Genomic DNA, 26,337 nt, shown 5'->3' with positions numbered 1-26,337 from the left:
CTAAAAATAAAGAAGCAGGAATGGCTAACTAATGACTATCAGAACTGTGGTATAACTGCCTTACTACCCCAAGAATCTCCCTTTTTTGTACTTACCAAGTCTTTAAAACATAAAATAAATAATATTAAACTTGTAGCCATTAGGAGAATGTAACATCCATAAATATATGTGTGAAAAAAAATTGTCGTTGCTGCACAACCTCAAACTACTTGGACTACATTTGAGTGCATGTTTCTTTACCCTTCTCAGATTTAAACCACTAAAATTAGTATCACACACTGCATGAAGTACTGCCGCAGTGTATCTGGCACAAATTTTACTTTGCAATTTACTGCATATACACTTAGTCATTTAGGAACATGCAGTTATATAATACAGTGCACGACAGTCTTAGCCAAATCATTTAAGTGTAGTGAGACACTGCAAAAGAAATGGTACTGTATAACAGTCTTGTTTAACAAAAATACGGAAATTCTTAATCCCATAAATAGTACTGTTGTGTAAGTAAACTTACCATAACAGTAGATATTCAAATGATCACTTAGCTATATGGGTTATATGCTGCCAAGGATACGGGTTATATGCTGCCAAGGATACAACAGTTGGGCAGCTTCCAAAGCTTTAGTACACGTTACACGTGCACAAACCTTTAGTCAGCTTAAGCTGAGCTGACTAAAAAGTCAGGTTTGGACTCATTTTCCATTGTGCAGCTCTTCAAGAAGTGTAGGTGATTAAATATGAAATTAAAGTTAGGCTTTCTGGCTGTTTTTAAAGTCTTTTAACCAAATGGATGAAAATCATTTTTGTAGCCAGAAGCTGTACTGACCGAGACAGAGAAACACAGGCAGCATCGTTGACAAGATGGCCAGTTGATTGTGAGTGAAAGAGCAACAGAAAAAAAATTGGAAAGAGACAGAGACAGACTGGCCAGTCAAGCCTTTCCTGCTGTTCAGTGTTCAATGTTCAGCAGATGTCAAACTGAGAGCCTCAAAAGAGGCCTTAGGAGTTTGCCAACTAATGCTAATTGTTAAAAACAAATCATCTTGAAACCAGTGGTGGATAAGTGATTTTAAACTAATTAAGGGTAGATGTCTTCCTAATCTCTGTAGGGGGTAATTCTGCTGTTCCCTAGCCCTATGGTAAAAGTAACTTTTCACCCTGTATGGAGAGCAAGTATGCCAGTTTTACAGATAAGCAATTTTTCTACTATCCTGGCAATGCTGTGTAAATGTGAGGCCCAAAGTAGCTGATAGTACAGCATTAGTCATGCACTTATAAACAGAAGTAATGTTTGTAATCAGTCTATTGGGTATTGTATGTAGTGACAGCTCTTCAAGTCTACTTCCATAACTGTGATGTTTAACCCTAGCTATCTGTCTAACATAATACTTCTGGAATTGTTTCCAGTCTATTTAGTTGAGAAAGGCTGTAAACACATGCACCTGCACAATATTCAGTATGTGGTCTTACAGCTTTGTAAAGTGGAATTAAGACTTTCCTGTTACGACTAGAGATGCTGCATAATATGTGTCTTATTAAACCATCTTACCCCTCTGTTCCAGAAGTTAGGCTGTCTTCATACTTCAATCTTAATTCCACCACCAGACCTAAAGCCCAGATTTTATCCTCACTACACACAGTAACAGTATTTCATTGAGTTTAAAATTTGGGTCAAACTGTGTACAGTAAACCCCTTTTGTATGATTTGCCATGTCTTAAAAGGATTAATTAAGTTTAACATTTATTAATGGGTAATAAAGTACAAGTTGTATCAGTTACCCTGGACACTTGACTAGATAGCAGTAGGAAACCCAGATATGTATTGAGCTGTCCTGAGAACATCGAGCAAACAATTCTGTGTGAGAGAAGTTCATCTCCCCCTCAACAGAAAAGCTTCTCCCATATCCCAGGGGAGGTCTGAGACATGAACTCTGAATAGTCCCTGTTCAAGACCTTAGTAGTCAAAACAGCAGCAAGGAGCTGCAGCCAAAAGGTAGTTGGATCTTTTCATAATGGTATTCCTAGGATTCACTGTTGCTACCTGCAGTGAAAGAAGTGCTACATTAAGGAAGGAAGACTTCTGTGCAGTGCTAGCATGGGATTGTCTGGATTTGGTCATTAGTTACTAATAGGCAGCAGCTATAACAATCAGTGAAGTGAAGGGCTGGCAGTCAGAAGAGTTTGGTGAGGCTGTGGTGAATGGCCTCAATGTGGTGCTGGTAAGCCATCATGAGACTTGGTAGTAGTGGCTAAGGCATTGCCCAGACTGTTCTTAGCAAAAATGGAGGTATGCTGACCTGTTATGATGACATTGTAGGGAGATGGAATGGAACAATTTGTGGAACTCCTGTATATGGTAAAAATGTCCTTATCTAAGGAGGCAATGACACATGGAGCTGGTGAAGTTAGATCAGTTTTTGTGGAAGAATTCAATGTGGTGGTTTCACAGCTAAATGTTTACAAGGCTGTAGACGTGGAAGAGATCTCTTCAGAAATGCTGAAGGCACCAGATGTTGCAGTGTCAGTTAATATGCAATTTTCTTGTTGGCTGGAAGGCAGGGAGGTACTTCTGGATTGAAAAACTGCAGTGCTGCTCCCTATTTTTAAAAAAGTGTGTGCTTTGGCTGTAGAGAGTTCGTATTACTCACCCTCACTAGAGAAGTCTACACCAGGTTGCTAGGAAGAAAGAAGAGACTCTACATGTGTTTTGTGAATCTAGAGAAGGCATATGACTGAGTACCCTGAAATTATTTTTGAGAGGTGCTACAGTAATATGGTGTTCCAGGTCCACTCTTCCACACCATTTATTTCCTTTATTTGCAGAGCAAGACTTGTGCCTGCAATGTCGGTAGTAAGTTGTCTGTGTTCAGGTTAGGTGTAGGGCTAACCTTCCCTCCTTTTCTTGATTTTTGAGGACAGAATATTAAGGCACAGCCAAGACCTGGAGAGCAACAAGTTTTGAGATGAAAGAGATCCACCTTTGTTGTGTGCCGATGATGACATGTTAGTGTCATGTGACCCTGATTCATATAGTTTCCTTTTGTGTGTGCAGTGGGTTGGGATCAGAATCAACACTTAAGTCTGAGTTTGTGGTTCTGTCCAGGAAAAGAATGGTGTTCTGTCTGCAGATGAGGAAAGCTACCTCAGGTGATGGGTTTTTAACTATCTCATGGTCTTGTTCATTTAGGACAGAAAGTTTCAGGAAACTGACCAGTAGATGGATGTGGCAGCAACAGTACTGCAGGCTGTGTACAAGACTGGTGGGAAAGCAAAGTCTGAGCCTTAAGATGAAGCAGTTCTCTATTTACCAGTCTGTGTCACCACTCTCACTTTTGAGTAGTGAGTGAAGTGATGAAGTTATGGATGTATATGGCAGAAGTAAGACTGATTTATTGAATCGTTGGCCCACTCTTTGTGGCAGGGTGAGGGAGCTTTCAGTCCAGGAGGATTTTGTAGTAATGCTATTGCTCCTCAGGATTGTGAGAGGCCATTTGAGGTGGTTTGGACATCTGGAGAGGATGACTCTAGCTAACTGCTATGGAAGGAGGCCTCAGGACAGACCTTGGATGTGCTGAAGAGATTCTCTCTCTCTCCCCTGGCTTGGGGAGCATCTTTATATCTCCGAGGAAGAAAATAAGAAATTGCATAGAATAGATTCCGATTTACTCTGCTCTTTTTATTACCACTGTAGCTCTCACAGAGTTAAGTGCTTTAGAAAAAATCTATCAACTGTTTAAATTAAGTGGGTGCTACACTCCTGATTGTGTCATACTTCAGATGAGATATTAAATGGAGGCCCCATCAGCTTGAGTTGGTGGTAGTTCAGGTGGATGTAAAAGATCCCAACACACTCGTCAAAAAAGGAGGCAAGTTCCCAATGTCCTGGAAAAATTGGGTTTACCCTGAAAAGAGGCCACTAGCCTGTTGGGACTAACCCAGTCAAAAAAAGGATAAAATATACTTTTCCAAATATGAACTCATAACACGAATTTCACCCTTTGCTTTCAGTGTGATGCTTTCAATTCATTGTGTGTTTTTAGTTCAATGGTATATGTATGCCTGCTTTTATTGATCATTTAGACAGCACTGCCCTCTAAATAAATGGCAGTTTGCAAGATTAGGAAATTATAGAACTGTGAATGTAGTTTGTTTTGCTTGTGTATTCTGTGCACGCCATTAGTATTCAGTGATTGAATATCCACCTCGGCTACCCTGATTCCTACAACAGCCATATGCCATGAAAAAGGGAAAATCTAATGCAAAACCCTTAAGTGTTTCCCATTTGTCTTACACTGGTGCGAGATGGATATAATTCAAAACCAAAGAAAAAGGAAATCCCATTTTTCCTGGTGGATAGCTATGCCACTCTTTTTCTTCCATACCATTTAACGCACTCACACCTACAACCAGTGTGGTGTGTCCAATCCATCTACGGGGTTGGATTGTGGGAGGAAATCAGAACCCCACACAAACACAGGGAGAACCTGCAGACTACACACAGAAGGTACTCTAACCAAGAATTGAACCGGACAACTTTTTGCTGTGAGGCAACAACACTAATTACTGCTCCACTGTGTCACCCTGTCAACCAGTACATTTAAACAGAAAAATAATATTTGTTTCTTGAACTGAAAAAAATGCACTTGTCCTGGCTGTCCCTTCTTAGGCTGTATAGTCAAAAAAAGATGTCTGAGGCTCCAACAATGTTTGAGCAGTGGAAGGGAATAAAATACCGTTTCTTTCTGACAAAATTCTTAATGCTACCATCTCAATGTTTGCCTTTTAATGTGTATCAAATCATATTACCATGTTATTCCAAATACTTTTTAAATATACTAGAAAAGTCTTTGAAAGCTTAATCAGTTTCTTCCGTGGTGCTTTCCATATTGTGTAATTTTTTTTTCTTTAATATGTGTAGTGAATAGTTAATAGCCTGCACTTTCTTCTTTAACAGCAGCACAGTTTGTCAAATGTTTTCTTCTGTACTGCATTCCAAAACTTTATGTACTGCAGCCTGTAAACATTTTAATTTAGTGGCCAAACATTGCAGATCTTATGTTTTGATTGTCAGGACCTGTACTTTTTGCTTTGAAGCTTGCCCACTAAGGCTTCTGCTATCGTTGCTGCTAAAACCCCTTTCACATGAAAAGGTAATGTCTCTGTGTCAGCAATGAAATGTTGCTGTGTTCTATTACATTACCATCTTTCTGCACATCATGACAGAATTATCCCTTCTCAGTTAAATCCAGCTTTGCTTTTTCACCCTTTTAGACAAAGTTATGATTTTGTGCTGGAACCATTTTGTCTTTAGTTCCCATTTTGTGATTTTGTTTTTCCATCCATCAGCTTCAGTGCTGTCTCCAGGTCCTTAAAAGCTGGCCCACAGTTCTGTATCATTTTCTTTGTCTTCCCTTGGAAGAGATTCTTGTTCTAGATCTCATTTCATTCAGCTTTTTTAAATCAGACACCTCTTCCACAGTTGGCTGTATTATTCTGTAGCCCCAAAAATAGTAAAGATAATCAAATTGGAATGCTTCCTGTGTACACCACTAGCATTCCTTCTATTGCCGATTTACAATTACAGACGTGGTATCAGAAACTGAACACACTGCACGCAGTGACAGCACTGGCACTTAAAGTTAATTTTGCTAAGTGCAGCAGTTGGGAAGTTATTTTGTTTCAGCCACAGCGACCACAAGAGCAGAGGGGTTCAGGCACATTAGTGGTGTTCCATTACTCCGCTGTCGTTTGCACATTGTGACAGAATTACTCCACTGTCTTTTGTACATCATGACAGATTACACATCTGTCACTTGGCCATCAAGCTCCATCCCCAAGCTCTTTTTCGTCATGTTTAATAGTTTGTGTCTCTTGTGGATAAAGGGCCAACAACATTTCTATTAGTGTCACCACCAAAGATGCATTACAAACATGACTAAAGGAAAATATCGAGTTTAATGATAACCAGCTTCTACCATGAATAATCCGTCTGTAGTCTCCAGTGTACGTTGGACAGGAAGTAAAGGAAATCATCTGTATAAAAGAAAGAAAAGCTGATTTGATAAGTCATTGAATGCAAAAGCCAAGAAATCTGCCATGCATTTTGATATATTTCTTCTGACAAGTAATTTAAAAGTTACCACAACTGCTCTGTCTGTTCACTTATCATTATTATACTGATTTATTATTATTAAGTGTGCTAGCTTGCATTGCATTTAAAGTGTTCTTTTTACTGTTTTAGCTGCTTTAGTTCTAAGCTTGTTTCCCTCCTTTCCTGTAACTAGTCTAGTCCAGATACAGGTTTGCAGTATCCAGGACTGTTTTGTAAGTTTCTGAGTCCCCCAGATCTTTCTGTGTTGGAGAGAAGCCTTCTAGCTTATCAGTGGGAACAGTAAGCACTAGGTAGCCTGTCTACCACAAGAGAGAGGAGTGGTTTCTGGCCCAGAAATTGTACTTTATTGGCCATTTGGGCAAGTTTTCTATCCCTTTCAACTTTCTGGTTTAAAAGCCCATGTTTGTACGGGTTTGCACTTGTTTAAGCTCCGCAGATCCAGATTTGGCATCCTGCAGACTGCAAGAGCAACAGGAAGGAGAAAGAGAGACTTTAAGTGCCTCCATTTTGATTTTTTTCTGAATTTACTGCTTTCTGCACTTGTTTTAAGTCATTTTTTAATTTAACTGCATTTATTTAAACTGTATTTGCTTTAATATTGCTACAACACACTCGTGTGCTAGCTTGCACTGCATTTAAACTGTTCTTATTACTGTTTTAGCTGCATTTCTGGAAAAAAAAAAAGTTCTAAGCTTGTTTCCCACCTTTCCTGTAACTAGTCTATTCCAGATACAGATTTGCTGTATCCAGGACTGTTTTGTAAGTTTCTGAGTCCCCCAGACCTTTCTGTGTTGGAGGGAAACCTTCTAGCTCATCAGTGGGAGTGTTAAGCACTAGGTAGCCTATCTACCACAAAAGGAGTGGTTTCTGGCCCAGAAATTGTAGTTTATTGGCCATTTGCACGGGTTTTCTATCCCTTTCATCATTCTAGTTTAAAAGCCCGTGTTTATGCGGGTTTGCGCACCACGTTTTTCCCTTATGTGCTTGTTCTTTTACTACTTGCACTTTAGCTTGATTGACTAGCACTTTTAACAGGCTTTAGTAGCATTTATTGTACCACACTCAGGTGCTGTCAGCACTAGCTGCTGCTACGCAGTAACAGCACCAGTACTTGGTAGTTATGACCACCCGTCCTGGTATGATTGTAGGGCAATTTCCTGTGCTTTCTCCTGCTGGCCTAGTGCACTTGGGCATTCTGAGACAGTGTAGCAACTGTCTCATGTACACAGACAACCCTCTCCTCTTACCTCCCAACACTCATACATGTGAGAGATACACTTATATCACTAAATTGGAAGCAGTGCACTCTCCAGCCAAGATCAGACTACCTGGTCAAGAGGAGAAGGTCAACACTTGCAACTCACTACATAGAACATACAGCCCTCCAAAACACTGACGGTCACAACTCACACTTAGAAACACAAACCATACACCCACCTTTGCAGAGGCACTCAATAAAAATCTACACAAACAACAGAGACCTGTGAGACAGAAATTAACTCAACCTCCACAACACAACACCAACCTCAGAACACATAGCTCACCACCACAGTGTGCCCCACAACCTAAGCCCTGAAGGCAGAACACTTTGCCCAATGAACTAAGCATAGGAGATTCAGTAGTGAGACACACTGATGTCCCACTCACTAGGTTGAGCAAGGAGAAGGTGACAGTCAGTTGTCTATCAGGTGCCAGGATCTGCCACATAACGCATGCTACTCAGGTCACTCCACAACAAGTACAAATATGACTCAGTCATTCACCATGTGAGTATGAATGACCTGAGATGTACCTCCCTGGAGTGCAGGAAAAGAGATGTGATGGAACTCTCGGATTATGTGGCCCAGGCAGGTATGACCCTAGCCCTGAGCAGTATTCTACCATCACCCAGAATGATACCACATTACGAGCAGAAAATGATTGACTTCAACAATTGGCTAAGTTTCTGGTGTCATTCTAAAGGGATCCAGTATCTGTCTGCCTGGGACAACATGATCGACAGACATCAATGCTTTGCCAGAGACAGGCTGCATCTGTCACCCCTGGGATTCAGGCTACTGGCCAAGGCTCTTGCCACCCCTATAGTGCCTTTTTTAGGCAGTGTTCCAAAGACCAAAATTCTACTGTAACAGCTACAAACAAATGTAATCTGAGGGTCATGCTGCTCAATGCTAGAAGTCTAAATCTGAAGATGCACTCGTTCGAAGCTCTCCTCAAAATGGAGAGTGACAACATCTGTGCTGTAACGAACACCTGGTTTAAAGAGGCAGAAAGCAACCCTGCACACCCAGGCTACAACTCATTCCATACCTTTCAGCCCCAGAATATGGCCGGAAGCTTGAAAGGCAGTGGTGTCTCCATATTCATAAAGGATACACACACCTCTAGGCTGGTAGCGTAGCATAATGCGTCCGAGATACTTCAGGTACAGTTAACACTGGGTAAGACTGTGATACAAGTCATAGCCTGCTACACAACCCCAACCATGTCTCATGATTCTCACTCCAACTTCCTAAGCACCCTGGAATTTTTCAAGGTCCAGCCCAATACTGTCATACAGGGTGACTTCAACTACCCTTCCATCAACTGGGAAAACTATTCTAGTACCAATGTACAGACCCAGCGCTTCCTGGAATTTATCATTTCTGATGCCCTAGACCAGCTCATTCTGACCCCCACTAGGGGAAGCAACATCCTCGACCTGGTTATCACCAGCAGATCGTTGCTCCATGCCTATAGTCAACTCTTCCCTGGTTAAATCCAACCACAAACAGATCACCATGGAAATCTCCATCTCACCTACACCCCCCACTAAGGTGACCACCCTGACAAACTTCTCCAAAGCTGACTTTGAGCTCCTAAAACAGAGGTGGCTAACTTCTCGGCACCCATGCCAATGGAAAATAGCTGCATGACTGCCGAATCATACACCAGTGCACTGTACGAGCACGTACACAAATGCATGGATCTTGCCATACCAAATAGAACCAAGATGCTCTCCAAAAAAAGGAAGCCAATCTGGTGGTCCCCAGCCATCAATAAACTGTACAACAGAAGGAAGAAACTGTTGCAGAAAAAAACAAAATCACAAGACTAGAAAAATTCCTTTGCCAAATTCAACAAAAATTTGAGATCCCATATCAAATCCTCTAAAGCCAGCTATGAAGGCAGAATTGCAACTGACACCAAAAACAACCACAAAGCCTTCTATAGCTATATCAAGAACCTCGAAGGTAATACACAAATTTGCTCCGAGTTATTGCACAATGGCACGTCCTATACTGAGCCAACAGATATAGCCAACATACTGGCCGACAGATTCAGTGCCAACTTTACTCCCTCTCCCCAAGGCCCTGTCACAATACCAGAAGAAAGCCTGGTACCCACCATTTCTGTGACACAGAAAAAGCTGCATTATCCAAAGCCAAGAATACAGCATCCATGGGACCTGATAATATCCCCGGCTGCGTCCTACATGAACTACAAAAAATGGCACCACACCTGTGTGCCCTGTTCAATCATAGCCTTACCTCAGGCTTTGTCCCTAACGAAAGGCGCACTGCTACAGTCATCCCTCTCCACAAAGAGGGAGCAATTACAGACCCGGGAAACTACCGCCCCATTACATTGACGTGTCTGGTATACAAAGCTATGGAGCGCATCATCGTGGACCTGCTCAAAGATATAGGCAATCTTCAAACTCTTGACCCCACACAGTTTGGTTTCGTCAAGGGGAGATCATGCCTGCTAAACCTGATTGACTACTTCGAGGCTGTCACCAAGGCTATGGATGAGGGTAAGGCAGTGCATACAGCCTACCTAGACCTGGCCAAGGCCTTAGATACCATTCTGTACTCTGGTATCATTGATAAACTCACCAAACTAGGCATCAATCCTTATATCACCAAGTAGGTTGCAAATTGCCTCACAGACAGGACCCACAGTGTGAAAGTTGCGGATTCCAAGTCAGACTGTCAACCAGTCATGAGTGGAGTTCCACAAGGCTCGGTCCTGGGCCATCTCCTGTTTGGCATCTACTTTTCAGAAGTCTAGGCAAACACAAAGGGACTCTGGCTGACCAAGTTTGCTGATGACTGCAAGCTAGGAGTCATTATCAACTCCCCAAGTGATGCAGGCATCCTACATAAGGGCCTCTCTGAGACCAATGACTGGTGTCGGAGCCATGACCTTAAGCTTAACGCCAAAAAATGCATTATCATTCCCTTTGGAAAAAACTCAGCTCCCACAAATTACCATGTCGATGGGAGCCCACTAAACACTGAAGGGGCCATAAGGGATCTGGGCATCCATGTCAACAACCACCTCACCTTCAACTACCATGTTGCCACTGTGGTCAGAAAGTCCTTCTATGTGGCACATCTTATAAGCAAAGGGTTCGCATCCAGAAAGAAAGGTCATCATCCCTCTCTACTCATCCCTCATTAAGACCAATCATCGAATATAAAATCCCATTTGGTATGTACCTGACCAGACACCTACAACAGCTGGAGAGGCCACAAAAGTACCTCACAAAAAGGATCCTAGGCCTTAAACACATGTCCTACATGGACAGACTCAAGAAACCAGCTTTTCTTAGTCTCTTATCGTCTACTCAGAGGTGATCTCTGCTTGACTTGCAAAGCCATGTCCGACCCAGCCCTACTTAAAATGCTACACCTAAAGAAATCCCAATCTCCTATGCCACACGCTCCAGAGATCACAACCTCACTACCACAATCAACAGAACATGCTGGAGGGACATGTTCATCTACCAAAGATTACCCATACTCTGGAATAAGATTCCCATTCATGTCAAGCAGAGCACCTTGCTGACCTTCTTCAAGAGAAATCTTGATGAGTGGATGGGTGACAGAAGGTTCACCTCAGGGATCACTCCAGTTGCCCTACTGGACAGAGGGACTATGAACTAACATCTGGTGGCACATGGTGCCAGGGAAATATTTTTTGGGCTAGGCTTGTAAAAACTCCTGGGCCATTAGCCTAGTACACATCTATGAACCTATTATTTGTATATGTAGTGTTTTGTATTTGTACAGTAATTCAGAATGCTTGACAATTTATTTATATTAACACACACTGCTGAAGTTTGTGCAGTTGTGGATGGTAATAGGCGGTACTTAATTGATTTATCATTTTCTAAGCAAGGTTCTTCTTATGAGTATTTAAGTTATTTATTAGAAGTAATGTAATGTTTTTAGCACCAGTGTTTTGAAATTAAAGAATGTGTTCAAATATTTTCAGTCATGTTTTTACGTGAATATACCCATTATCACTAACAAATTTAATTCCAGTCACAAATACTTTTCCTGATCCAGTAATTATGTCAATGCATTTTCTGAATCATACTTATAATCCATTTTCTGTCATAAACATTTTTATGCGTTCGTTCACACACACTTTTATGTTGTTTTCCCCAGCATGTATTTTATTCAGTAATGATGATGATGATGGTAATGTTTATTTTTATTACATTTTTATTTTATTTATTATATATTTTTTTTCTAATCAAAAGTCTTATAATGCGCAAGGGAAATGCCAAGTTCTAAAGGTAAATTAATGTAAAATGTAAGTTGATTAAAAAAATTTATAAATATTTATATGTATCATTTTAATGTTTTCTTTATATATTTATATATTGATGAGAATGAAACCACCTTCAATTATTTAATATAAATAATTAAAATTGCCCTGTTAATGTTTTATATTCAAGTGCTTAACACTTAAGCAAAGTGATAAGGGCACTTTAAGCATTCGTAGTTTTTAAAGTGGGCTGGAATAACACGCAAAATACATCACATTATGTTGGCCGTTGTTACTGCACATCCTGGTGTGTCTTAAAGTAAATAATCGACATTTGATTTTATTTTTTGTCACCTTGTGCAACATTCAACTACCAGTGACCTATGGCATTGCTGAAAGTGTCCAATGGATCAGCTCACTCACCTGGTTAATGAAAGAATGATTAACTATAATAATTTTTCCAGCACTAAAAAGAAAAACATTTTTGAGTGTCTTGTCTAAAAATTAAGTTTTCTTCAATGTGTATGCATTTTATAAGTGTTGCTCCATAATGCACTGGACTGTGTGGATACGTTTTTGTAAACCTAGCCCTGCGGCACTGCACATGAACTTTGGCTTATTTTCAATGACTGCCTCATTCTACATTTATAAGAATGCAGCCTTCACATCATGGTGTTTTATTGCTCATGCAGTGTATGTTTTACTCTCATGGCATAACAGTTCCTTTCTAGCTGTGTGGCTAAGAGCTATCCCTCCAAGTCACATGTGATGATTTCTTTAGCTCCTTGCCTCATGCATATCCCACTCCTATCTTGTGAAAGTGTTTTTTTTTTTTTTTTTTTTTTTATAATTAAGCTAACCTTCCCACATTCCTAGAAGATATAAGGCAGTATTTATAGTTGCTTACCCAAATGCGATAGGGGTATTCTTGATGCCTGTGAATGAGGGTAACAAAACTGCGATTCATAGAGGCCATTTATGCTAATGCGCAAGGCCTAAAAAATAATGAGATGCAAATGAGAAATGCTGTAAAGCATAGTATGCTAATGAGACGGTTTTGTTATTCATAGTCTGACATCCCTGTGGTACACACATCCATTGTTAATGCAGTGTTTTGTGTTTGGTATTGGAATTGCAATCTGCAAACTTGTTTGTCCAAGTATGCACAAGTACTTCCCTGACACACAAATGAATTATTTCCCCTAACGACTCTTTCATTAGTTTGTATTAAGTATACACAAACAGTATAATGACACAATAAATTATTTTGCTTGGTCATCACTTCAGTAGTCTGACCCTGTTTGCACAAGCACTTTCCTGACACTCAAATTAATTATTTCCCCCAGCCCCTTCAGTAGCATGCCCCAGTATGCACAAGCACCAGAATGAACCATTCACCTAAGCAGCCCCTTCAGAAAGTTTCCAGGTATGCACAAGCACCAGAATGAACCATTCACCTAAGCAACCCCTTCAATAATGTGCCGTAGTATGCACAAGCATCAAAATGAAGCATTTATCCAAGCGCCCCTTTCAGTAATGTGCCGCAGTATGCACAAGCACCAGAATGAACCCTTCACCTAAGCAACCCCTTCAGCAATGTACCACAGTATGCAAAAGCACCAGAGTGAACCATTTACCTAAGCAACCCCTTCAGTAATGTGCCACAGTATGCACAAGCACCAGAGTGAACCATTCACCTAAGCAACCCCTTCAGTAATGTGCCCCAATATGCACAAACATCAAAATGAAGCATTCATCCAAGTGACCCCTTCAGTAATATGTCCAGGTGTGCACAAGCACTAAAATAAAACATTTCACCAAAGCGTCCAGGTATGCACAAGCACTAAAATAAAACAATTTTACCCAATTAACCTCTTTAGTAATATGCCCAGGTATGCAGAATCACCAGATCAGCTCCTCTCGCATCTCCGTATTCTGACTGAAACCTTCTACTTTCTGGAGTAACTTCAGGGTGATTTACACACTTTGTATGCAAATGAGTTCATTATAGATTTATGTCCATGAATCGAACTCTATGTGCATATATGTAAACCTCCTTAACAGCATAGTAATCATCCCCTTTTCACTTATGTGTTAATCTTGTTACACGTTTCAAATAGGAGGAGCATGTTCACAAAATGTCCTCCACACTTCTATACTTATCTTGAAAGTCCGGATTTGCATAACCTCATAGCACTGCTCTTCACTGATCACCACTACGAAAATGCGAAGCCCCAGACTATGAATGCCACCTATAGTGAGAAGATTACAAGACAGCTGTGTATAGATTGAGCACAGTATAAGGCCTGTATGTACCTTTGTCGTAGTGCATTCCCAGAAGGTATTAATGACCCACTGTGGCAGCTTATCAACAGGAAGGTGACAGTGATGTGTATTCACCCACTGTAGCAGGGCAGTATATGTCCAGGAAATTAAGGCGGAACTTGAATAGCAGTACATTCACCATCTTATTCTGACATTGGAACTTCACGCACTGTCCAGAGGAGTCAAAATGAGACCCCCACCCCGTATTAATCTCCAGCACTGACCTGCTGCTATAACTGACAACTGGTTACCTATCATGTAGTTTCCTTTCTTAGATTTGTGACAGTTTTGAGTTTTGTTGTTTTTGTTGTGAGTAGTAACATTATCACGTCACATTCCTGGCCTTTGCTGATTATTGTTGCACAAGGAAAGCTACTGTGGAGATTGACATGGCTAACCATTTTGCTTTCTTTTCCCAGCTGAGTGAGATCTTGAAGTTTGGCTTAGATGAGTTGCTGTCAACAGAAGAGAGCACGATTAGGGACATCGATCTTGAGAAAGTCCTGGGAGCGACGAGGAAAGGAGAGTGGGTGACAGATGATTACCCTGTCCAGATGGACCAGGAAGAAGATGAAGAGGAAGAAGAGCCTGAGGAAGAATGTAAGTCACAAAGGAATTCATTTTACAGCTGTCTTCATTTCTGGAGTATTTGTTTATTCATTCATTCTCCAATACCCACTTTATCCTATGCTAGGTTGTCGGCAACGCATCAAACCAGTCCTGATTGGGAAGCTGGTCCATTGCAGGCTGCACTCACACACTAATTAGGGGGTCACCAGATTACCTAATGACACATCTTTTGATGTGGGAGGAAAGGGGACAATTATTTTACAAAGGAACATAAAGTTGTTCTGTACCCTCTTTACTTTCAAATAACTTTGTAGTTTTCATGGAAAGCAAAATTTTGTATAACTTTAGCAAGGGAAATCTAAATATTTATGTTTACTTCTGCTCTTTTAGGCTGTCGGCTTGTTAAAAATCATTATGGTTGAATAAAATAATATTGAATGTTCAGTCAATAATCTTTAGACAGCAGGTTGTGTCTGCATAATTTGGTGGTAGATGTCTGCCTGGACTTTACTAGTGCCATTGACTCCATGTTCTTAACTAATTAGCTAACTGGAAAAATGAACTGGTCCAATGTCCCCAATTAATGCAGTATAACTGAAACTGCATTAATGTATATTAGTTTTGTAGTGAAATGCAGAGTGAAGACATTTAAAGTAATAAATGCAGTGTAGTGTTGCATAAATTGCTAACTAAAAAGTACATTGTTATACAAAGTGTAATAATCATGAGACCTAAAACATAGTTACTTAATATTGTATGCATTACCTAAACTGGATAAGAGAGCATAGGTTCATGTAAAGCTTACAGATGAAGGGCCAGAGAAGTTTAGCTGCAATGCCCCTTGCTGTTGAGAGTATGTTAATTTCCCCTGGTAAGAAGATTATTTCTTCATACCCTGCACATTAAGTTGTGGCCTCCCATCCAATTGTCAAGTTCTAACTTTAAAAGTAGATAAGCTGTTGCTTTGTTTAACTTGTCAAAGGAATTTATTCCAAAGGCAGGAAATACGCTGGGTTATGAGTCTCTCACACCAGTAGGTGGTGTTGATCTTGTTATGAAGGTTGAGGTCTTTGACATGAGTGTTAGATCATTGATTCAGCAAATGCAGAGGAGGTTGAAAAGTGTAAGGACTTTCAGTCCTCCAAAGGATAAACAGTGATCACCTGTTAGGAGTGTGTATGAGACAGAATAGAGAGACAGGGCTTTTAGTCTTTCATCATAGCTTAGATTATGTAGTCCAGAAATCCTGTTGATCATAAAACTTTGGAGACTTTCCCGTTGACTAAAGAACATTGTGACGTGTTTTTTAAAAGGGGCATTGTATTCAAAATGAGTCTCATAAGGGAAGAGAACTGAGGGACCTTGAGGTTATACCTCTACAGATCAACTGAGCAAGGTAGAAAAACTTCCATACCACTACTGAAACATGATTAAGAAAGATCATTCTCAACATAGTTACCAAAGTCCCTGATAATTGTATCAGTTTTGGAAGGGGTACCAGCCATGTGGTAAGACAAGCAAGTAGTGTATTTCCCAAATGTAAATAAACCTCATTTGTTATCATGTAAGGTGAGCCCTTTAGTAACATATCTGGTGTTGGTCTAGTACAGACCCTGCTAGAGTATCTGAGTGTTTGAGGTGGATTTGCAAGTTACATCCAGTTTGCTGTCCTCAACAAACTTAAATAGCTACAGTCCCTTGGCATCTGCTGTCAGTTGTAGCAAAGTAGATGCTAGAGCAGAGGAGACCAATAACAGAGCCCTGTGGAACCCATCTGGTAACACTCCTGTGACTAGATGTACCCTTCTGCTAACGGTGCTGGTTCTGTTGGCGAGACAGTTGGCTATTGAGTGAATAATTTACAGGTTTATATTAATCTGGAAGAACTTCTCTATGATATCAGCTTGTGGGATGTTGGAAAATGCCTTGGTGAAGTCCGTTTGAGCCCTCACCCAGAGCTTCAGTGACCCCTCTGAAGAAGTTATCTAGATTTTGTAGGCGCAACCTTCCTTTTACAAATCTAAATTTGTGGATGTTATTGAATATCATGCAACTAGTCATTTTGGTTTTGAGTAGTGCAGATGTGATGTGGTGTCATGTGATTTTGGGAGAGATGAGATAGTTGGTATTAGAGGAACAGCTGGTTGGGTAGGGAATGTGAAATTAGTACTTGATTTTTTTTCAGAGAGGATGTTATCAGTAGCTTTGGGATCAATATTTGAGACTATTAGAAATGATTGGGTTACAGTAATCAGCATGATTTCTAAGTTTCCTAATGGAACTGAAGAAAACATTGTGGTTATCTTTAGAGTTGGCTGCATCCCTGAGTTCATGCTGTAAGGCTTAAGGATTGTGAAATTGCCAATTCTGATTTTCTACACAACCAGTGTAACACTGCACAGATAAAGCAAAAAGCACATGATGTATAGGACACAGCAGAAGGGACATTTAGGCAGTTAGTGTATATTGATTGGCAGTTGGTTACCTTGGAAGATGAGAAAGAAAATGTTACGGCTGAATGGATTTCCTGAGAGAGGAAGGGGTAGATTGTTTGGATTTTGTCAAAACAAAAATGTCACTTTGGACTGGTTTCCCTAAGAATTCACTGAAAATTGAAAGTTAGTACAAGTATGAAGATTATTTATAAAGATAAATAGAAGAAGACCAAGGATAGAGCTTTGTGGAACACTTGTATTGATAGGTAGTTAAGGGAAAAGGTAACATTCCATCTCAGTGTTTGGTAGAGATTTGACAAGTAATTACACCACTGAAGAGCAGGTTGTGATAGTCATTGTGGAAGTCGTAGTAGATGTTTTTATGAGACACAGTGTTGAAAGCTTTCAATAAGTCTAGGAATATGGAAGCTATGAGTTTGTCTCTGTCGCTGGATTTATATATATTACCTGTAAAATTTAGGAGAGCAATTGCCATGCTATGGGCAAGTCTAAAACCATGTTGAGTATTAGCTAGTAAAAAGAGATGCTGGAAAAATTGCTATTGACACATTTTCCAATATTTTTGAGAGGGGAGATAAGATGGCAATGGGTCTGAAATTAGATATTTTGGTAGAAGTGTCATCCTTGTGATGAGGGGTGATGAGGCATTTTTTTCCAATGGTAGGAATATAGGATTTCTGTACTGACCTCTTTATAAGGATGGAGACTGGATGTGCAATGGCGTTAGCAGCAATTCTGAGGTTTACTGCAGGAAGATTATCTGCAGAGAGGTGAACAGGGTTTAAGTTTGGATAACGCCTTTTTTGTTGAAGACTGAGCCATTGAAGATATGAGTAAGAGTAATCTGAAGGATTTTTTCCCCAAGTTTAGAAAAGTTGTTTGACTCCTTGCTTTGTGTTAGATTATTGGATTGCTTGGCATTGAGCGTATTGCTTATGAGTAGGTTAAGAGTTGGTTAGACAACAGATTTCTTTGAGTAAAGATCATCTCCATGATGTTGATTCTAGGGCTGTGAAGAGAGTCTGCTATTGCATTTGGACATTCGTTGGGCCTAATTTAGAGTACTATGTACATTTGTTATTACTGCACATGGTAGAAATTAATATAGGTCAGAAGAGCCAGAGGAGGTTTATTAATATGACTGGAGAAATGTATTAAGTTAACACAGTTTCATGAGAAAAGATGAGTGGATGTGATACAATATGGTTTACTATGAGTAAGTGTGAAGTGGAAAGATTATTTTTTTTGTTAGAAAAACATTTAGGGAGAAAAAGAATCAGTCTGTTTGCTGAAGATTTAATGGAGAAGGAATTAACACTTTTTTTTTTTTTTAATGACTAGGGCTCCAAGCTCTCGTATTGCTTCAGCTAAGCATATTGCCAGTGTGGAAACAATATGAGATTTTAACTTGAAATAGAGTACCTGGTATACAGATGTGAAAATTGATTGGAGAGGATGACTTTAGTCAGATTCTGTCTGTTTTGTTATGTTTTTATGGTATTTTACAGTAACTAAATAACCTTTAGGTAAGATAAATGATTGCTGAGGTTTTTCATTGAAAGCAGACGGTATTGACATGCAACAGCTGCAGGAGCATTACTTTTAGCATCTTAGCACTGACTTTAACAGGCATTCCTTAAGCACGTTTCCATTGTTTGACATGCATAGTGTATGCCTATGCAGCTGTCAGTATTATGCCAGGCATTTTTGTGCTTTATACATACATAAAAACAAAAGTCACACTTGGAAATTAAAAACCTATAATCCAAACAATCTGTTTGATAACTGTGAACACATTTTCATTTTTGAAGGTCATATGTACATCTATGAAGGCAAAGATTACTCCAAAGAAGCCAGTACCTCGGACCAGGCAGCCTTTGAAAAGATGCTGGATCTCAGAAAAGCTTTGCTCGAAGAAACTTGTGAAAAAGGACGAGCCCTGAGGAATAAAACTAATGTAAGATTCCAGCTATATGTTTCTGAGGTGCTAACATAATTTATTGTTCCTCTTTGTTCATGTTAATTATCATGACAGTGTTTGTGTTGCACTGGGACAGTAACAGCCTGAAGAAGTGGGACATGAACTAACTTCAAATGTCTTTCCCAAAGAGACTGCCATCACTCCCATATTCCCCTGGTGTAGTTGATGTTTGCAGCTGTAAAGTGGACTGCCACATTTTATATTTCATACGAAATAAAAGAGGTACAGATGATTTCCTTGGCCATTTTTCTTACATTTCCCCTCAGTGCAGGCATATCTGTCTACTGAATCTCCCCTTTTTGCACTTGTAAGGGGACATGATCCTATTATCATAGCTGAATGACATATCTTATTTTATTTTGCATTTTGTAATGGAAAAGCTACAGTTTTGTATATGTTTTTGAGTTAAAGTAGAGACTTGTCCAGATCTCATTTGAAGCAGTCTTGATTACCAAGTCCTGTCTTCATAAATGTACCAGCAGTGTCTGAAAACTTTTGTGATCAATGTTTTTTCCAACAGTCATTGTAGGGAACCCCATTCTGCAAAGTGACAATGCATGCACTCAGAGGGGCACTTTCTCTACTTCTTAGTTTTATTCCTCCACAATTTAAAATGCATGGAGTAAGAGTTTACCAAAGTAATACTATTTATATGTATTTTTAAGCTAAACACATTTTTATAATTTGTGGTTATCACTTTTGAACAACTTTGACTTCCATGGTCACATCAAGTATGTACTGTTGTCTTCCTGTTAATATGAGCAGTAGAGGACACAGCCAGGACCGCGATCTGTGTTTTGCCAGGGACCAGATGATGGCATGACAAAACTGCAAAGTTTGTTCCTTCATTGATTTTCTACATTGACATTGGAAGACTAATGTGGACTGTCTAAAAGATTAAACACATTTGTCAGGCTGAATGTTAGCTTGCACTAGAGATGGAGTGTGTCAGTATTGTCTAAAGATGTGTGGTCAATAAAATGAAGTATGGAGCAGTTGGTAAGTACCATTTAAGATTGCCATAATTTAGTATAATTTTGTTATTTTATGAGGTTAACAGGTAGCAAACCATGTATGTTTCTGTATGGGTCCAGTTTTTACATTTGTTTTTGTAGAATTACTACTTGTTCTGCTGTGGAAAGGTAGACACTTTACAGTAAATCATATTCTTCATCATATCCTGGTTAATATTGCAATTTGCTATGTGCTTTTGCAGTTGCGTAGCATTAGAAAGAAGGAAGCACATCTTAATAGTGACATATTTATAAAGAATCCATTGAAGAATTCCTAAAATTATTTATATGCAGAATAAGTCACAGGAGGACCTCTGACAAACTAAGGCGTTATTCATATGACTTATGCAAATAAGGATCTTTTACACAAACAATACTGTAACCCATTTTCCTCACTATAATGGATGTCCGCTGAGCCAGATCTGGCCTTTTTGCAAGATATACAAATGGAGTATCTAAAATTGTTCTGTCCAAAAAAAAAAAAAAAGAAGAAACTACACAACCCTCAACATGCCATATTTTCAAATAGTCAGCTGATGGCTGTTAGCACTACAGGACAAGAAGCTATAACAGCTAGGCAGTTCTGTGTTGTTAAACTTTCCATCTTGACACTAACTCCCAGTGAACTATCTATCCTTTTGAGAGGGCTTACATTTTGCCCCACTAAATCATTTGTCATAGTACAATTTTGGGAGAACCTAAGGAATGTTTTCACTGACCGAGGCTGAAGGAATTATTTTGTGATACAGAAAGACATGATAATGTGAATTCGGAAATGAGTAAAAAAAATCTTACACCTTCGCTCCTCCAAGTGGATGCAATGCAAAGCTGTATAACTATACTGACTGCTTTCAACAAAGTGTGACTCATCAAATCTTGTATACAGAAAGACTATAACCTTTCTCCCTCTGAATGAATGACACTAAAATCCTTAAAATCTAACCACAACATTATTATAAAACAGGCAGACAAAGGTCTAACCACAGCATTATTATAAAACAGGCAGACAGAGGGCCTGCTGTGGTTATCCAGAACTTTATTAACTGAATCCAACTCAACAGAACTCAAAAAGGCTAATAAACCTTGTTAAATTCTTTCCATATTATATCCAGGGCAAACTAACAGACCTCATTCCAAATCAGTCTAGGCCAGGAATTTTCTACATGCTACCAAAAATCCATAAGACATGAAACCCAGAAAGGCCAAGAGTATCAGGGAAAGGAACTGACCGAGGGGATTTCTGAGTTTGTGGAGAAGATTCTGAAACTCTTAGTCAATGAAAGGGATAGCTGCCTTCAGGACACCACTCATTTTCTTCACGTTCAGTTGGCTTGTGACCTACCACCTAATATATTATGAAGCTGTATTGGATGTTGTGTCACTCTACACAAAGTTGGCATTGCTGCTTGTCTCAAGTACTTGAGAGAAAACAGATCATTATAATATTACTCCAGATAAAATGGGACAAGTTTTACAGAATTTATTCTGACACACAACTTTAATGGAAAACATAATGCTTTGATTAAGGGCACTGCAATGAGCACCAGAATGGCTCCACAGTATGCAAATCTCTTCATGGCAAACTTAGAAGAGGAATTTCTACAACACTGCACACATGGACTTCTCACTTATTTCCATTTTACGGATTACTTATTTATAGTCTGGACACACAGCATTAAACTCCATCAAGGAAATCCATCAGGGACTCAACAGAACCCATACTTCTGTTAAATTGTTCAAGGAGTACTCAACTTCAAGTCTAAACTTCTTTTTTCAACACCTTTATTTATTTATCACTTGTGTAAAACATAAGCAGATATACATTTATATAAAAGAAAAACTATATTATGTTCCCTGTTACAGACATTATACATCATATGTATTGTTTTGTATAAATATCATCAATGCAATATCATATAAACTGCTCAGCACCTGCCTTCCCTTAAACATCACTCCTCCTACAAAACGTTATTCTGCATGCATTGTTCCCACAATTTCCATTTTTTTTTTTATTTTAATATCCCACTTCCAGTTCTTTTAGCTCAATTACAATATTCATTACTTCAAATACAGTTAGTTTAGACTCTGATTTCCATTTTCAAGAAACTGCTTTTTTGGCAGCCACCAGAATTAAATCTTAACAAGGCCTTACTATGTCTAGGCAATTCAGATCCTATATCCCAGCTTAAAAAGTAATTTCTTAATTACATTCATTTGCTTAAGCAATACTTCAGACAGAGTACTCTGTAGGGAAATTTTGAAGTCTGCCAATTACACTCACAAAACATTTGATGTCTTTCTATTCCCATGTTGCAGTATTCTTACTGTGGGATCCTCCTCCTCAGGCAACCCGAATGTCGGCTCATATGCGAAAGCTTAAGCCTGGTTTCTGCCAGTGCGTGGGATGTCACCCACAGGACCATAAACCAGGGACCTTAAATCTGACGTCTGTATGCACAGACCTCAGAACTTCTCTGCTGCAGTCGAGCATCAGGTCAATTGCTTCGCTCCATTGTCTTCAAGATGTCTAAAGATAAGTACCTCATTGGGGAAACCTTTATTTTTGCTTGAGCTTTGGTTGTTGCTTGATTTATTAGCCAATGTTCGATAGAAAGGGAAAATGTAGGTGTGGATGTCAAATTCCCCAGAAAGATACCCACAAGCTTTGTTTGTTCTCTTTAGACTGGGAACATGACCACACCACCTGTAGCATCTGCAAGTCGTTCATATGGAAAGCCCTCCATAGTCATCTGTTAGCCCTAAATCTATACCTCAAGAACCAGAGGTTAAAATGATTAGCCCTGCATATGGATCAGGGATCGGTCGTCAAGGTGGAGCCACCTAAAAAGAAGGCCAAAGCTGCAAAGCCTACCACTTCTGCCCCTCTGACGTCAGACATCCCACCAACCACCATTATAGGGGTTGAGGGACATCTTTTGGAACCGGCGTCTTCAGTGTCTACCCTCGGGGAAGTTGCTTCATAAGCACCTGTAGGGACATTCTCAAAGGTTGTTCCAGTGTTGGCTATGGCCGAGGTCAAGGGGGAACCACGTTCCACCAGACTCCCATCCTCAGTCCAGGAATCCAAAACTTTACTTACAAGCTAGATCCCTGAAACTAGCCCCTCTGTATCTGCTAAATCAACTCTTCTGTAAAGGAAGCAAAAAACTAAACACTTGTCTGTTTCTGCTGAGGAACAACCAGACTGGCAGTCATCTTCCCAGTCCTTGCTGCAGGTCATTATGGCCCTTAGACCGTCAGCATCCACAGCTGCTTCATTGTCTGTCCTCAGCCCCAAGCCAGCCTCAACTGTCTCCATCCCTTCTACCCACACCCAGGAGGAAGACTCCTCATCCTTCTCCTCTGATGAGTCAGTCACCTACTCCTCTCAAATAGCTTCCCCTTTAGACTATTACTGCCTAGATGAGAACTCCCTTGAGGGAGAACCCCTCCCCCCCCAGGACGTTACTTTTGGGGAAACAATTACTAAAATAAAATGAGGGAGTACTTCAAGTGAGATGCTGCTCAAATGACAGAAGTCCAAAAAAGGTATTTTGAGCTACTCCAGGTGGACTCACCCCCCCCCCCCTTGGCTATCCTTCCTGTGATTCCAGCCTACCTGGATGCTTTTGCATCAGTTTCTAAGATACCAGAATCACAACCTCCAGCTCCCAAGAGACCTGACCGCTTTTATGGTTTATATTAGATGATCAAAGTTACTGAACTTCGAATACGATATGATCAACACCATATCGTCAAAGTCGAGTAACATTGAACACCTAATAAAAACATCACAAAAAGTAAAAAAATAGACCTGCTTGCTTTAAGCAGGGGGGCAAGCCCCCCTGCACTCCCATACCCCCCGCTAGTTAAATATTCCAACTCCGAGACCACACAAAATTGAAGTAAACAGAGATCTACCTTTACGGAGATTTCAGTTTACCTCTCTGATGTTCTGCAGTTTCGCTCTTTACGTGTCGACAATGTCAGATTCGACATTGTGAATGTTCACAATTCTGATATAGACTCCCACTTTTTTATGGTCCCTGATGAGCATAAATTCCTGATAAAGCCCCTCCCCCTTTGGCAGATCCTGCAGTTATTGCAGTGGCCCCTGACAAACAGTCCAGACTCGTACCTTCTTCCTCCCTCCTACCATCAGACAAGGACAGCAAGGTCATGGACAGGCTGGGGAAAAATATATATTCCTCTTCCACACTAGCCTTTAGGGCAGTCAATTACCAGACCCACATGTAAAATGTGCCCTAGATTTGGTTTCACAGGCTTCCTCCTTACTCTCTTCCATGCCTGTCACCAACAAATCTCAGGTAGCATCTAAGCTGTTCTTAACATCTCAGGTTGCCAGACACTCGATAAAGTGCAGCTATGATGCAGCTGAGGCCTCCACAAGATCTGCTGTATCAGCTTCTGTTCTACGCAGATACTCCTAGCTTAGGCTACAGCCCCTGCCTGAAGATTTTAAAACCAAGATATTACACACACCACTGGACAACAATTTCCTGTTTAGCAAACAGTTTGCTGAACTGTTTAAAAACCTCCAAAAAAAAGTAGAGAGCTCCAGGACCTAAAACACTTACTGGTCTCTCCAGTTCCTAAATTGTACAGAAATTACCCTGCAAAACCTTCTTTTGTCAGGAGAGCCTCTGCTAAAACCTTCTCAGCTGCTTCCAGATAAAGAAAAGGGTCCAGGAAGACACCCTACCCAAGGACAGCCCCCTCCCAGACTTCCAGCAAACAGTCCTTTCAAGACAGAAACAATAATGCATGACTGCCTTAGTCACCTTCCCCTATCATCTCTCCTCTTTCACTGTCTTCCCCTCTGGAAAAAAATTACTTCAGACCGCTGGGTCCAGGCAATAGTGGAAAAAGATACTTCAAATCATGGCAGGAAAACTCTGTTCCACTAGGCATCCCCTTGCCTCCAAAGAACCAACTTCACCTAATCCCCGAAGGTTATCCAAGACCTTCTCACCCAGGAGGACCATAGAGCCCATCCCCCCAGGCCAAGAAGGGAGAGAGTTTTACTCCAGGTTATTCCTGGTGCCAAAAAAGGATGGCCCTTAGAGCCCCGTCCTAAATCTTTCCTTCCTAAACCTCTTTCTAAAGGTCCCCTCCTTCCGAATGCTATTTCTTCAAAACCTTCTTCCATTATTATACCCAAAGCTTTCATGGCCACCTTGGACCTGAAGGAGGCATACCTCCGCATCCAAATCCACCCAGACCACAGGAATTATCTGCGCTTTGTTGGACCCTCTTCACACTTTCAATTTTCTGCCTTGCCCTTTGGCTTATCCATTTTACCAAAAGTCTTCACAAGTGCCTAGCGCCAGCCATAGCCTACTACAGAATAAAGGGCATTTAAATCTCCCCCTACCTAGATGACATTTTCATACTAGCAGAAGGGGAAATCACCCTCAGAAATCATATTCTCTTCTCCATGTCCCTGTTACATAGGTTGGGATTTACCCTCAACCTAGCAGAATCCATCCCTCTCTCCAGTACAGGACAAAATTTTCCTGGGCTTCAGAATAAGGACTGACTTGATGAAGGCCTTCCTCCCTCCAGACAAGATGTCCTCCCTAGTCAGCCAGTTCCAAGGCCTTTTCCAGGTCAACCACCTATCAGTCAGGCAGTTCATGCACTTCCTAGGCCTCATGGCAGCGAAAATCCCTGTGCTGCCTCCTGTCAGGCTACACATGAGGAAGTTCCAGTGGTACCTGAAAAGTGTGTGGTCACAACACAGCCACCCCCTGGACTTTCAGGTACCCTTCTTACCATGCCTGAAAACAGAACTGAGGTGGTGGATCCAGAAAATGCAACAAAACCCAGGCCTACCCCTGCAACCCACCACGCCAATACAATCCCATGCACACAGATGCCACCGATCTATGCTGGGGAGCAACTATGAATGGCCTCAAGGTGCAGGCCCTATGGGAGCCCTCCATTCAGAAAAAGCACGTCAACATAAATTGTTCCCAGTTACCTCTTTCTTCACCATCACGCCTCCAAACTTTGTCATCTACCTGAAAAAAAATTATTTGGAGTCCGCTTGGAGTATAAAAGAACTTATGCAAATACTTCCAAGCGAATATCTAAAATCTTCTAGACTTTGTTGCATATTTGGAGGCATACATATGTCCTCCCATTGGTTCATTGTGCATTGCTTATCCAGTCTGTCTTCCCAATCTTTTCTAACCTCCTCCTATTGGTCCCTATAGATGTGCAATATTTTCTATCCCCTACTAATTATCCCTTTTTAACAGCAGCTTATGTTCTAGATCCAACTAAAAAATCTCCCAGAGTAGATCTTTCACTTAG

General features: G+C 40.4%; 1 protein-coding gene across 2 annotated transcripts in view; it reads left to right on the top strand.

Annotated features, from left to right (window-relative positions):
- CHD1L (chromodomain helicase DNA binding protein 1 like) overlaps positions 1 to 26,337 on the top strand; it is a 1,563,352-nt gene that overhangs the window by 828,854 nt on the left and 708,161 nt on the right. For both annotated transcript variants that reach the window (XM_044072085.1, XM_044072086.1), the window contains exons 15-16: positions 14,398 to 14,578; positions 18,816 to 18,961. In XM_044072085.1, the coding sequence (XP_043928020.1) occupies positions 14,398 to 14,578; positions 18,816 to 18,961 (327 nt within the window). The remainder of the gene's footprint in view (positions 1 to 14,397; positions 14,579 to 18,815; positions 18,962 to 26,337) is intronic.

Source organism: Protopterus annectens, chromosome 5.part0, assembly GCF_019279795.1.
Source record: "Protopterus annectens isolate FY-2018-M chromosome 5.part0, PAN1.0, whole genome shotgun sequence".
In the NCBI taxonomy this organism is placed as follows: Eukaryota; Metazoa; Chordata; order Ceratodontiformes; family Protopteridae; genus Protopterus; species Protopterus annectens.
This window is presented reverse-complemented; position numbering and strand designations above follow the sequence as displayed.